Source organism: Gadus macrocephalus, chromosome 5 (genome assembly GCF_031168955.1).
Source record: "Gadus macrocephalus chromosome 5, ASM3116895v1".
Lineage (NCBI taxonomy): Eukaryota > Metazoa > Chordata > Actinopteri > Gadiformes > Gadidae > Gadus > Gadus macrocephalus.
Genome location: NC_082386.1, coordinates 16,084,739 through 16,099,948, shown reverse-complemented (window position 1 = coordinate 16,099,948; position 15,210 = coordinate 16,084,739). Strand labels below are relative to the sequence as shown.

Genomic DNA, 15,210 nt, shown 5'->3' with positions numbered 1-15,210 from the left:
GACACTATGCCTATCAGACGACGGTCATTCCATTCAAGTCCGACGTGCCAAAAGGACAAACTTTCTCCATTCAAGCTAAGCAATTGGTGATAAACCCTTGCTGTTAATGGTAATCGGGCATAGGTTGGAAAAGGGACTCATATTGGAACAGAAAGAAGATAGATGGCCATAGTCTGCACATCAACGTAGTTTGAGGTCTAATACTACACTTTTTCATGTCACAAGGCTAATACTGCTTACCAGGATCAAACTGTAGAAATTTAATTCATTTCCAGTTGCGACAGTAAAAGGAACATTCAGTGGATCTCATTGGAGATACGTTCTGGAAATATGAACAGGGATAAGATAGCAAATGCTGCCCTCATGTGGCCTGATCGATACATACACAGACGGCAGAAAAGTCAAAATGGCGGACAATACTAGCTGTCCCACATATCAACTTTGCAGCCATTACCGGATGTCATCAATTGTAAACATATTTATCGGACATAACACATCCAGAAAGTTAGATATATTTTATCACATTGGAACATCAGGGTCAAGGCATGTGGAGCATCTTCATTACACCACACATACAAGCCATTAGTTATGAAAGAGGACCACATTTTGTTTAGGTTTCTATTTATTTTTTGACCAACAATGACATTCTGCAAGAGGCTGTGATTGTGATAGAATGGAGATTTGAAGGTTCAGAAACAAGGAGAGGGTGCAGATAGGAAATGTGGTTAGAACATGTTGTTGGATACCTGTGAGATGAATTTGGGTTAAGTATGTAGGTTATGAGAAAGCAGGTGGAGGGGAGGGGTGGACAAACCAAGTCGTGTACCCTCAAAGAAAGAGTGTTAAGAATGCACACAAAACATGACACAAAAATGGTTTACTGAGAAACAAGGGGGAATGCACGCAGGTTCTGCTGAGTATACCACATTTATTACTTCAGAACTGATTAATAGGAAGAGTGGGACCAAGGCCACTCGCATTGCCGTTTTAAGAAAACGGAAAGGAAAATAAACAAGGGAGAGATGCAGCCCATTGCAACAATGATTGAACATGTCCAACCGGTCGAGGGAGAAAAACAACAGGGTAAATAAGTTCCGTTAAAGAGCGGCAGGACAGAGGACAGAGGACAGAGGACACCGGGCCCCCAGCCCCCCCACCACCACACCCTCCTATTTGTACACGTAGAAATTATACACTGAGCAGGTGCTCGTCATCGCGACACTGCTGCTTTCAAACTTGCTCCTCCACTTGCCGTCCTCCTACGTCCCCCAGAGCCGACATGAGAGGTACGCTCAAACAGAAAAACAGGTGGGCCCATTGAGAGGATTCCTGGGTCACTCTTTAACAAAACCAAACATGTAAAGCGTGCAAGGGACAAGGGTTCTTCCGTTGTGAGCGTTGTTGACACCCGCCCATTGTGTTGTCCAATATCCAATGACGAGGAACCTCGGATGTATCCACGTTGGTCGATTCTCCCCTCAAGACAATACGGTGTCAGTTGTTTACAAAGAAAAAAAGGTGACAAACTGCCCATGACCATGCCGCACTGTTGTAGCAATTACTAAAAATTCCTACAGGATGTGTATGCTCTGTGAAATTGAGGGCCTGCACTTGGAAAGTGAAGAAAAAAGACAATCCTTTCTTTTAAAGAAAAAGAAAAACGCATACAAAGAAAAAAGCAAATGTAGTGGAACGGTAGGGTCGGGCAAAAAAAAAAGATTCACCAATGGATGCTATGCATTTTAGTTTTAGTCCTATGAATAATCATTTTCTTTTTACTACAAGTTCCAAGTAAGTCTTTAAAGTCAAAGAAAATCAAGAAAGTCTTCATTACGTTTTTTTTTTTTGTGTGTCCTTGGTTAATTCTTCACCCCATTATAATTTCTTAGAGATCTGGATGAGATGGGGTGGACAGGGGCAGAGAGGGGGTCAACAGGGAGGGAGGGGGCATTGCAGTCCTTTTGCCCAAAGTTACTTGACTCTTCCTTGACGCTCCTGCAGAGGAAAAACAAAATGAACAGATCTGTGATTTACAGTCATAAAGGGCTGTTTACACAAATTAACTAGCCATGAGTTAATTACAGTAAAAGTGTGTTTTATTTTCTCCATTAGCTTTTACTGTCAGACTGCAGCACATTGGCTGAGTAAAAAACAAACAAACTAAAGACAATATATTTGATATACTCTAAACAAACTAGGAAGACACTTGTCGTCAATACCTGATCAAAGTAATATAGGAAACATTCCCAATAGGATGTTGTGCATATTCAGGGTATAATGCTGATATATTGGCCACCAATGGTTTCTTTGTACATGGTGTAAGAATTGCTGTTATTAACTACAGTTTTTAGTTAAATACCCTTGTATACATGAAACAATGGAGTCATTAAAAAAATAACTAACAAGCATCTTGAATTAACTTACAGTTGCCTAGGAAGTCGGTGCACCAATACTTAATGCAGAGGAATAAAGATTTGGAAAGGGATTAAATTTGAATACCTGAAGTCTGTAGTGACTTCTGTTGCTTGGGTTGCTGGGGTACGGCTCAGTGCCCTGGACCTCCACCTAACACACAAATAGGATGATGTTAAACATGCGCCCTCTGGTGGACATTATGGTCTTCATTCTGAAATGTACACAAATAACAGATTGCTTAAAAATGAAAAAAAAAAAATAGGCTTCAAAACTAGATATTATTTCAATGTATATTTGAGATAAACTCAAATTTCTGAACACTCCAATACTATCAAGGTTACATTTAGAATGGCCCTTTTCAGAGGAGAATACCTTTTTGCCTATTCACAGCTAACTTTTTTTATTTGGTGGAACCCCAACAAATAAGGTTTCATGCTCTCTTTCGCCGCTTTCCGGGGTATTTGCTTGTTCTTTTTTTCACATACCATTCATCGGTGTACATTCAATTACAGATTCTTAATTGAAATAATTGTATGTTTTTATTGTACAGATCTTTTTTCTTGCCTCGACAACTATCCTCATAAACAAAGTAAAAAAACGACCTACTGGAAATTATAGGCTGGTAATTAGATTATGCTCCAGTTACAAAACATTTTTCCCTTTTCTGGTGATCCGACATCCAGAATAGTGCATGTTTTGTTTGCATGCTCTCATCCTTATTAGCACAAATGCTGCGTTGCAATTTCATTGAAACTTTAAAATATTTAGTTTCCCCCGATACTAAAGCGTGTGGAGTTTCCAATGCGGTGACTCATTTTAACATTTTGTCTTATCTGGTACCAAAGTGTGTGGCGTTTACGATGAGAAAACACACCAGCGATGATAACAGCCACTCAACAACCTCCAGCATTGCTCCAAACCTAATACCATCCATAATATTAAAACACAGAAGACCTTAAATCAAGTGTTCTGATGGGTGTTCTTTCTACCATGCGAAGCTGCCTGACACGTCAATCCGGGGCTTGTCTGGTGTGCCTTAACATTAAAGCTCTGCCGTATCCGAGTCGGACAGATTGAGGACCCGAAAGCCACAGACTTCCTCCCAACATTAATAACTCATGCTATTGTAGTTTTACTGTGTTCTTCCAACCTATTTTAGTTTCAGAATTCTAATTGGGAAGGGGGGGGTGGTGGGCGCAGTGTCACCATTACATTATTGGAGAGCCCAGTGAAATGATAAGAGCGATCCATCCATCTATATTTTATTCTCTTACTGGCAATATATATAAAAAAACAACAACTTGCATTCACATAATAAATGGTTGCATTCTTGAGCCCGGCTATAAAAAAAAAACTCTTAACCTGTGATGAGAATCCGGATTGCATCAATTAAATGACTATTAGATCTTATCTCTAGAGGGCAGCATTTTCCAGCCCTTTTTTTTATTATTAAATAAAGATATCTACAATCGTGATCAATTCTAGCAAAACAAATTGAAAATGTAATTCAAGATAAAATAACTTTTTTTTTTTTCCATCAAGCTACCAAGAAAGGGGATATTAAAAAAGGCAGGAGTTGATTGGCTCTCGGTCAAATCAATTGTTTACTCAAGTGTAACCTTTACGAGGGAAAAAACCGGAATACAAATGTCATCTAAAGTTCCGCATTGCCATGTAATCACCCTTATCAGAATGATCCCAAACAATGCAAGGCATGTTAAAGCCTATGTCAGCATCGTTTGTTCTCTGAAAACAAAATACGTATGAAGCGACGGGCAAAGGGCGTCAATGTGTACAATACAACCATGGAAGCAACAGAAAGAATTTCACTTGATCTGAATAATTCTCTCATGTTATCCAAGCAAACCCTTCAACGCTAAACCCGTACGATGTTGTGGGTTTGGGTACTTTGCAGTCTTTTAACAAAACGTGGTGCTGGTGCCCGGGCTGGGCTTAAGAGTTCTAGTGTCAAATCTGACCACTTGACAAAATATTAATATATTGTGAGTGTGGGTTTATTTTGAGGGTGGGTGTGGGTTTACTAGTTATTACTTTCATGTGATGGAACTCCCCCTCAAGGTTGCACGGGTGGTAACGGCTTGAATCTGCTGATGAATATTTATTTATATCATATTTTGTTAGGAGACTATAATAAACTAAAGCATGCCTCCGCTACTTGCTTGGATACGTGTTGTTGGAAAGATCTTTTATCTTCTTGTGTTCACCCTGTAATTGTCAATGCCTTTGCTCCTTTCCTTTTTAATTTAGTATTACTAGAATAGCACTATGTAGTAACCCTTAGCCTTGTCATAATAATTATTCTGTACCGATCTGACAGTTATACTGCATATTTCATAACTTTCCCTTTGTAGACATGAACACCTACACCCCGAAAATCCCTTGAGCCTTCGGCGGCCTGTTTACCGAAAGTGTAACAGACAATGCGAAAGGACCTATAGCCTTCAAAACCGCATGGGTTAGACCGTGGGCATGTTTGTTGTGAGAATCGACGATCAAACTGGTCAGAAAAAAATCAAGTCTTTCTGCCAGGGGGTTTTTGCACTTTTTTTTTTTTTTTGCACTACTTAGCTCACACAAACCACTGCACCACTTGGGCTCAACCTTCCCGAGAAACAAACAGCGGTTACCTTTTTGACACATTCCTCTTCCTCCTGCCTCTTCTCGTAGTGAGAAAAGTCATCGAAGATGGACGTGGTGTGTTTGTACCCGGCGATGATCTTCAGCACCTGCCGGGCCTTGTCCAGGGGCACCTCCTGCGTGTCGCGGGAGTTGGTGACCGGCTTGTTCTCGTTGTTCTCCAGCCGGATGTGCCTCAGCTGGCTGTTGGGAACGTCCTTGACAAAGACCCAGCGGACGTCGAAGCGACCCTTCCACTTGTCCTGCGACCACACGCCGGCGCAGGTGTTATAGTCCACGGGAGAGCGCATCTCCGCCACGCCACAGAAGTGTCCGCTGCCGTTGACACTGAACAGGAGATAGAGCGGGCCCTTGGCGCCCAGCGACCGGTAGGCGCCGTCCAGCCGCTTGTTGCCGTGCTCCGTGCTGCACCAGATGTTGTACTTGATGGAGCGGTGGATGTCGTCCTCAGAGTAACTCTTGATGATGAACACGCGGCCCTGCTTGGGGTTCCAGTCAAAGTCCTTGGGGTTGTAGTTGTTGACCATGCGCAACTTCTCCAAGACCGGGTGAGGCTCAGAGGGGACTCCGGGAACCGGTCCCACGCCGGATGCGGCGGGCGGTGATTGGCCCGCCACGCCCCCACCGTCCGCAAACCCGTTGGCCCGGTTCCGTGGAGGGACCCAGCGGGTGGGTTGGGTAGGCTGCTGCTGCTGCTGCTGCTGCTGCTGCTGCTGCTGCTGCTGCTGCTGGGAAGGGGGAGCGGGCAGACCCTGGGAGAGAGAAGGAGGGGGCATCTGAGCCATTCCTTGCTGCCCATTGGATGGCAGTTGATGCTGCCCCATCTGACCAACCGGGGGGCCCAACTGTCCATTGCTCAGGGGCAGTTGAGGGTTCCCCCCAGCGGTAGCTCCGGGCTGGGGGGAGGACAGGTGGGGCGGCTGCCCGTTGGTTGGAATGGGGAGCGCCTGCTGCGGGGCGGTGGCTTTGGGCATGTTACCCTTGTTATCCCAAGTGCCGATGTCCATGTTGTGTTTGATGGGTGGAGGGGGCAGGTTGGCCCCCGCCATGCCACCCTTGGTTTTCAGTTTGGGCTGAGGCTTTGCTGGCTTGCTGGCAATGTCCGCCCAGGAGGCAGGTTTAGCTGGGACAACAGCGATGGGGGGCATGATTGGGGGTCCTACGGATGAGACGGGCCCAAGAGGTCCTCCACCAGCTAATCCCGAGCCGACCACTTTGGGAGCCATCTCGCCACTGCCACCGGGGGCGGCTCCACCGATCTTAAGCCCCGCCATGCCCTGGTCCAGGCAGTTCATGCCAGGCGCTTTGTTGAGGGGCTCATTAGCGGCAGGGGTAAAGGGGGACTGTCCATCGATCATGGCTCCCCCGAGCGAGCTGGGGGCGTAGGCGTAACTGCTGCTGTAGCCGGCACTCTGCGGGGTCCCCGACTGTCCCTGAGAACTGCTACTGCCCCACGCAGAGAAGTCGATGCCACTGGGGAAAAAGTTAAAGCCATGCTGGGACAGGAAAGGGTTGCTCCCCAAGGGCCCTGGCTGGCCAAACATAGCGTCCGGGAGATAGTGGGGCTCCCCATTGCTTAGCTGTCCATAGGAGGCCAGGTAAGGCATAGGTGGGTCCCCACCAGTTGACCACGCTGCCTCATTCAAGGAGTAGGAAAATCCTATGGAGGGGCTGTAGTAGCTTGGCATGTACGAGTCCGACATGGCCGTATAGGCATTGCTCTGCAGGGAAAAATAATCATTTAAAATTAGGCAGGGGCAAAATTTTAACGGATACAATTATTTTAAATGTTAAATTAGCAGGGGCAAAAACATTCCCTTTCTCCCCTAACCTACCCATAAAAATATTAGCCTGAATGGTTATTACTTTACTGTAGTAAAAAGAAGAAACTTCCCCCTAAATAACAAATGGTTTATTATGCGTCATTTTAACCAGAGGAACATACAAACTGAATTACTTGCAGTACTTCATAATCACAGGGTGGACCTAGCTCACAATAACAGCAACACAGTGAAGAGGAAACAATTGTAACAAGTAATGCCCCAAAATATATATGGTCAAATAAATGGTCAAGCTTTATTTAAATGTTGGCCAATTTACCAATAGTAATCGCTGAGCAACAATCTGCTTTGTTTGTCACTAATTAATGGTAGATCATCATTAGTGCATTTCAATACTTTAGAATATAGATATTTTAACTTTTTGTTGCAAATGGCTGGCCCAAATACTCTTACCTGTCTGGCCTGAGTGTTCAGGTACGGCTCAAACTCATCATCATTCAAAGAATCCTTTTGGGTCACAGCTCCGTTTTGCACTGAGAGGGATTGACACAAGTAAAAAATGAGTAATTAGAACATACACCTATCAAAGACACTGTTGCAACAGTAAGTGAGTAAGAGAGGTGCATTGTCAAGTGCTGAATCATATGCAAAACAATAGAGCCAGTATTTTTCATGACTACATTAAAGCTGCTTCAAATAATAAGCCACATCCTGTGAATCGTACTTATTCAACCAGAAAACACAACGCAACAAACACCAGCGTAACTATGACATATAGAAGCTGCGATGTCATGTGGTCCCTTTATTTATTTATTTTGATACGTTGAAGTTGAATATTCAATGTAACAAACCATTCAATGTCATTCTTACAAATCCTGATGTATGCAGTTTACAACACAGGTTAGGAATTTGTATGAGACTTGGGACACGGGAACAGTATATGACAAGACGTGTCGTTTTAAGGGTTGTTTAGCAACCAGCTAGCGTTGGCGTGCTAGCTGGCTAGCGACGATGCGTAGTCTGTTCAGGAGCGCGAACAATCCTTTCATAATGACGCTTCAGCTAGCTGCATCACGGCGCTAGTCCAGCCCGATGTAAAATACGTCCAGCCACATTGTACAAGGTGCAGTTTCCCAAAACACATTGGCACAAAGTACTCTGCATTTACTGTAAAACCTGTCATACCAGTTCTGAAATAGACAAATAAATACCAAAAACGATACTGGCAGATATTCCTATCTAGTTAGCCCAGCCTGGTAGCCATGTAACGTTGTGATGAGGCGAGCGCTTCCAGTAAAGGAAGTTCGCAAGCAGCGGGTTATAGATTGAGTGTAATTACATCCACCATCGTTTGGACACACACGCTCGGTCCAAACACTCAATGTAATCATCCAACCCGTCTAGCGTTAGAATTGGCCTGTTGGTTGGGAGAACATCGCATCACCAGCGCACTCCAGATTTCCAAAGCGCACCTCACGTAAAGATCCGCATTCACTCCTAAACAATGATACGAGTGCATAGTATTCTCCTCACCTTTACTTGATTGGCCTTTCGGTCTCTGGATTGGGTCCAGGTGATTCATGAAGGTTTGATTTATGAGAAAAGAGGAAGGGAAAAATAGTTGAAGAATTATATTTTCACCAGTTAGTCCGTTTAGCAGGTGGTCGGGCCTACTTGACTCCTGAAGAGAGCCACTGCTTCTTGCTAAGCTATCCGCGCTAGCCGTTTCGATGCTAGACTTTGGCCTTCGTAGATGTTCAGAAAGTTCCTTTCTTTACCTGTTCAATGCGGCTGTGGGCTGACATTTCCTTTCCCCTGGAACCTATGCCAACTATATTTGTTTCTAAAACAAAAGCTACAGGGTGAAGAAAATGTCAAGCTACTAAATAGTTTAGCCAAGTGCCCCTATCTCTCCGTAGAGCCTGGTTTCAACACAATGGCGGGCTGCAGTTCGCTCGTTCTCAGGGCTGACAGACTTCTCAACATGGCTGGGCGGCCTTCGTCGACACATGATGCCATTTATTTACAACAGACACGCGCCCCTCGGTGGCGCGGAGGATCTGGGCTGTTCACGAAGATTTATTTCCAACGCTCATATATCTAGACATGCCATACATTTATAAAATATAAATAGATTTTGTAATAATAATCGAGTGCATTTGTGATGAAGTAAGTTTATGTCATGTGACGTTCAGTCTCACGTTTGACTCTATTAATCAATGTCGAGCTACAAAAAATAAATAAACCATTTCTTCTTCTTCTTCTTCTTCTTCTTCTTCTTCTTCTTCTTCTTCTTCTTCTTCTTCTTCTTCTTCTTCTTCTTCTTCTTAATATTATTATTATTATATTATTATTATTATTATTATTATTATTATTATTATTATATTATTATTATCATATTATTATATTTATACAAATTATTATTGTGTGTGTGTGTGTGTGTGTGTGTGTGTGTGTGTGTGTGTGTGTGTGTGTGTGTGTGTGTGTGTGTGTGTGTGTGTGTGTGTGTGTGTGTGTGTGTGTGTGTGTGTGTGTTTATATGTGTGTGTGAGAGAGAAAGATAGAGAGAGCACTTTTTTCTCTTGGATATAATGGTGTATACTATAGTTTTAAAATTATGGCATAAAGGACAAATAAATCCTTAGGACAGGTACTAAAATATAATTTCCAAACGTTATTTACTGTGCTTGTAATAATGTTTACGGAGAAGCAAGACATAAAGAGACAGAGAGTTGCTGAGAGTCCTTTTCAGATAGTACCTCAACAAATATTGGGTGACACTAATCTCACTTTTGGTTAATGTCATATTTTCCCTCGTAGTTTATCCCTTGATAAATATTTTTTTCCAACAGCCATGTGCACGTGCAGCGTTTATTATTTTTTTTAAGATCGAGGACGTTTTTTCGAGAATAAAATAATTTCCGAGTCTTGGACTAGTACTCAAAATGGTTCAAAGTGGTTCCAAGTGCTTATTTTACATTGTGATTTTATCTTACAATTGTCTTTAAACCACAAGGTGACGCCACAATCTAGCGTATTACTGGATATCCTCAGTCTCACCAAAATGTAGTAGGCCTATACCTTGATCCACAGCGTCCATGTCACGTGACTGTCAAGTTTCTGTCTGCAGAAACAATCCACATGTTTGACATATTCTCCGTGGAAAATGCAATAGGCCCTTTTTCTGATTGTATTTGACGTTTAGTTTGATAGTTATCACGAAAATAATTTCAGGTCTCGTCAGAAAATTGTTATTATACTACGATTTTTATCGCTAATATGGCGGTTGATATGTAGCCTACGCTGCTATCGCTTTAAACCAAAAAATGCTCAAATTAATTCGATTATCATTGGAAAATGCAATATTAACATTGTTTCACATCAAACTCGTTGATAACAGTTATAGTCCGAAATGTGCCTTTGATTGTCATAATCTTCATTCAGTGATTCTGTATGATTTTTAGTTTCTCAGATAAACCTAACCCTAGCCCTAACCCTTGCCCTATAGTTGGAGACTCAAATACTCCATTGGTGTCAATGTGAGACCTAACATCCCATTCAGAGGCTCTCTGTCTGTACCCCATATAGTGTATATTGACTGATATTCGGATACACTCCACCCCTAAACATTATTCAGATTTAAGAGGAATTGGAATAGATAGATCGATTAAAGAAAAAATCGTATTATAATTTATACACTAACCTAATTATCAGGTAATATTTTATCAGGTAATTTATTATCTTTTAAGCATTTTTTTAGGTTTTCTTTTCATTTCGTGTTTTTTTCCAAATTAATTTAGGACCACTATCTAATTACACTAACCTAACCCTGCTTGTTTTCATCATGTCTTTCATCCTATAGAGGGGCCCTTCAGCCAAACAAGTGGTCAGGGTTTTACACATCTGAAGTGTTTGAACCATCCTATTATGACCCACAGTCCACAAGTTATCTGGCCACATTCAGACACAAATAGAAATGGACTCACATGTGTCTCATTAGAGCATGGCCTTATTAGCACGTCTGCGTTTATATTATCGTTTTTATAAGATGTGTTGCGTAACGCCACGTAACCCTAAATTCAATTCTTCCTGTCCAATCTCTTAAAGGTGCTTACATTCCCACCTGTAACATTGTTCATGCCAGACTCCACCTTACTTTACTGGGCTTCTCCAAACACAAGGAGGCAAGGGTGGTGGTGTTATTGTAGACGTTTTTGCGTAATGATACATGGCGCTGGGGCTCCAGGTTGCCATGCAGGTAAACAATTCCATGAGTTTGTGTGGTGATGGCTGGTTTAACCTGTGCACACTGATTTCTCAATGTGCAGGGTTAGATACGCTAATACGCTAAGATACGCTAATACAACGGTTTGTATGATATCTCACAAAATGTCATGCAACCATTTTCATAAGATTACTGCTAATTTCCAGCAACACAAGGAAAATGTGATATTTTGATATAGTTTCTGCCTTAAAATGGGTTTTGATAACATTTATAGGGAGAAATGTGCATTTCTTGTCATAATCTTTGTTCAGTGAATGTATTCGTTTTTTGTTAGTTATTAAGAATATTCTTTCAGGTCTCACCAGAAAATTTTAAGAATACAACTTTTTCTATCGTTGCTATGGTAGTGACAACGTGGCTGACATTAATTGTATTCCAAATTGTCTAAATTTTCGTTTGTTTCATCATTGAAATGCGTTTTGATACCTTTTCTCACGAGAAATGTGCCATAATGTGTCATCATCTTTTTAGATACATATGATTTAATAGGTTAAACTGCTCGGGGCAATTTTCATGCTCAAATTGGATAATCTTTTATTTTAACTGGACTAGACTCCTAGATCACGCACCAATTCCGTCACTTCCTTGTTGTGCTGTGCTGGTGGTGCTTGAGCCTTTAAACATATCATTTTAGAAGAGTTCAGTGCGTCATTCATATAGAAGTGGTCAATAGGAGTAAAACGGGCTCCAACCATGGCTAGGGCCCTTGCCTTACCTTATAGTTTGTGACCATTATGGAGTGCCGGGCTGTCACCTGTGGGCCGCAGTAACTTGGTCTTGGACATGCACAACACACACACACACGCACGCACGCACGCACGCACGCACGCACGCACGCACGCACGCACGCACGCACGCACGCACGCACGCACGCACGCACGCACGCACGCACGCACGCACGCACGCACGCACGCACGCACGCACGCACGCACGCACGCACGCATTTTAACGGTGAAACCAGTATTTTTTGCAGATTGCATGTTGCAAATGTTTTCTGGTTCTGCACTACTTTTTGCTTGCGCAGGTGCACGGATCACTCGTGTTGCCGGACATTCGAAAGAATCTTCCGAAAATGTTTCCATAACTTTTCGTAAGCTACACGAAAGTTGTTTGCGACCAGCCTGATGTCAAACAGGTGTTCAGTCTCACCCAGACCCAGAGTCCAATCTGACTCGGCCTGGTGATGCTGCTTAAACCAGCCATCATCCATACACACTCCCACATACCCAAGACACAGAATTGACCAAAGTCTACTCACCCCCCACCTCCATCCATTAAAAGAATACATCAAATGGACTCTTAAGATAAGATAAGATAAGATAGTCCTTTATTAATCCCCCTTGGGAGAAATTCACAGGTAACCAGCAGTACAGTGGGAAAAGAGAAGTGCGAAAAAAACAGTATATATACAATACATTTACTAATTTAAAATAAAATTATAGCACAAAACTATTTTAATAAGATAAAGATAAGATAAAGCAAACATACTATATACATGTAACTCTCCGTTTGTAGGTGACCTGTGTGTTAAGTAAATAAATAAGTATGATGAAATATGAGGTATAATATAAATATAAGTATAAATATAAATGTGCCAAATGTGCCAAATGTGCAGGGACCCTGAAGTAATCGAAAAATGTATTAAATAAATAACAAATAACAAGGTTAACAATAGGTGCAGTCCTTAGGTGTTAGGTGTGCTTAAACAGTGTTACCAACTGTCTGTGTACGTCAGCGTATGCAGGATGGACACAGATGCAGACTGAGGCAGACTGATGCATAAGTACACAGTACCTTAGGGCTGGGTATCGATAACAACAGAGTACTTCATTATATATTTATTTTTCTTCAACTACACTCGATACCCATTATGTTAGTCGAATCATTCAGGACAAGGCCATTAAAAGGACACCACTCCTCCCCATCCCAATCATTTTACTCTAAAACCTTTTGAAAGCATTCAAATTATTTACATATTTATTAAATAACTGTACGAAACTTTACAATGAAGTTGGGCAGTCCTCAACAGTTATTTTTAAGAAATGATCACGTCAGCCTTCTCTAGGGCAAGGCATGCTCTTTCCTGGCTGATTGTGTCTCCAGCAGTTCAAAATATTGGCCTTGGCGCATGTATAAATACTGGACCATAACAAGATGGGGAAGGTCCCTCTCCTCTCCATGCACACCCCAGCAGGATTGGTGGGGGCAGCTCTGCTGGTAGACCTCGGTAGTCTTCAAGCTCTTCCGTGCCTTCTGTGATCGGTCAAGGAGTTGCGCTGCCTGGATGTTTTTAAGGGCCAGGTCCTCCACAGTGAACAGCTGCCCCAGTGCAGAGGCAGACATACAGTCACAGCAGATTATAAAAGAATCAACGTAAAAACAAATAGTACATAAGAAGTGTATTTAAGTGTACTTGCATGAAGAGTATATGTTAAACATACTTTAAATCAAGCACAACAACTAAAAGTATACCTGTAATAACTTTTGTATGATTAAATTATATTTGTAATACACTAAAGTATACCACTCTTAAAGCTAGGAACAGACAACCTTTCTGTTGATATTTATTGTCTCCAGTGCAAAGCATCCCTGTTTGCTAGCTGCAAACAGCCATTTATCGTCCTTTTCCATTCGCTGTTATAGTGAGCAATATTAGTTTAAATAGTATTCTAGTAGGGTATTTTTTATATCAGTTGACATTATGCACTGCTGGGGCATATCTCTGACCCTCTGAAGCTGCTTATCGGTTTACAGGGCCATGGGCTCCACACATGTCACGTGACTGCGGGGAGAGGGGCATAGGGTTAGGGTCACAGGGTTGCTCCAACAGGTGGACATTATATTTAAGATTTGTACACAACTCCTAAAAGTGCATGGTTAGGAATGGTGTCGGTACACATAACAAACACTGTGGTTTTTCTTTCACAGTGAATCGAACCGTGAGTCTCATTCGAGGTCATACCTACTCAAGAGACACAAAGATGCACACTAATAAGCCAATCAAAATACAAGACCAGGCTGGAAAATGTGTAAAGCAGCTATAGAGAGACAGAGAGACATCTGCCTCGTGGAACAATGCTCAAGACAGAAGCATCATGGCACACACGTGTCCTATTCCTCTTTTTAACTCGCTGTGATGTGACCATTGCCATAGATCTGGTGGCAAATACGTTGTATTGAACAACGTAGGTATATATATATATTTTTTACTATCATTTGTATACCAATGTTCTAGTCTGTTTCAATATGTGTAATATAAAATCAATTCTCATTCCTACAGATCCATAAAAAATGTTAATCCTCATACTTGACCCAAGTCCCCCTCAATACCAGTGCCACTGCTTGTGGTAAATGCTAGTATCATCTCTAACCAGCGGGCCCAGGGTGGGCAGGTCCGGATCGAGAGGCATTTAAATCTATTGCCCGTCATAAAAAGGTGACAGTGTTCCCCCACACCAACTACCAATAACATTGACATCTTCAGTCAGTCGCCGTGGCTGCGCCTGCCAGATAGGGTGTATGACCTAAAGCCGGAGTCTGATCTCACTGCCCATGCCTGGCATTCTGAGGCCGCAACACCATGCGGCCAATGTGAAACGGGATCGGTTGTAAATCTCTCCTGTTTGACCATGTGACATGCCACATTCGTGACTTGGGCCCTCCGTCCCTTGCAAGCCTGGCGTCTTCTCCTACAGCCATAGCAGGGCCTGCTAACCTTCCACTGCCCCCCCCCCCCCCCCCGCCCCCCCCCCCCCCCCCCCCCGCCCCCACCTCCCTTCTTAGTCCACTTTTACAGGGCGGGGGGGGGGGGGGGGGGGGGGGGAGCAGTGTTGGGCATCAGAAATGGCAAAGCCCTCTTTATCTGAGACTCTGTCTCTTTGGTTGATGATATATATACATTCTGAGTGTGTTTATATCTGTGTGTATGTGTGCTTTCTTCTGTGTGCGTGTTTCCCTTTGAGTGTTGTGCGCATGTTTGTGTGCATGGGTGTTTGTGTGTGTGTTTGTGTTTGTGTTTGAGCCGTGTGTACGAGTATGCGTAAGTGGGTGCGTGCATGCATGTGTTTGTGT

The 15,210-nt window shown here is 42.8% G+C and overlaps 1 protein-coding gene across 1 annotated transcript; it reads right to left on the bottom strand.

The window, feature by feature from the left end:
• Positions 1–908: 908 nt before the first annotated feature.
• Positions 909–8,852, bottom strand: ythdf2 (YTH N6-methyladenosine RNA binding protein F2). Its single transcript, XM_060052766.1, has 6 exons — positions 8,633–8,852; positions 8,388–8,412; positions 7,308–7,387; positions 5,064–6,794; positions 2,500–2,565; positions 909–1,995 (listed from the first exon to the last, which is right to left on the bottom strand). The coding sequence occupies exons 1-6, from the start codon at positions 8,657–8,659 to the stop codon at positions 1,972–1,974; spliced, it is 1,953 nt and encodes a 650-aa protein (XP_059908749.1). The 5' UTR covers positions 8,660–8,852; the 3' UTR covers positions 909–1,971.
• Positions 8,853–15,210: the final 6,358 nt, after the last annotated feature.

Bases quoted from the DNA above. Each gene is read 5' to 3' on its own strand.
- ythdf2 (XM_060052766.1), bottom strand. From the start codon at position 8,659: ATGTCAGCCCACAGCCGCATTGAACAG. The intron at 7,388-8,387 runs GTGAGGAGAATA...AATCCCTCTCAG, and splicing joins GAAAGGCCAATCAAGTAAAG to TGCAAAACGGAGCTGTGACC. The intron at 1,996-2,499 runs GTATTCAAATTT...TTTCCTCTGCAG, and splicing joins GAAGTCACTACAGACTTCAG to GAGCGTCAAGGAAGAGTCAA.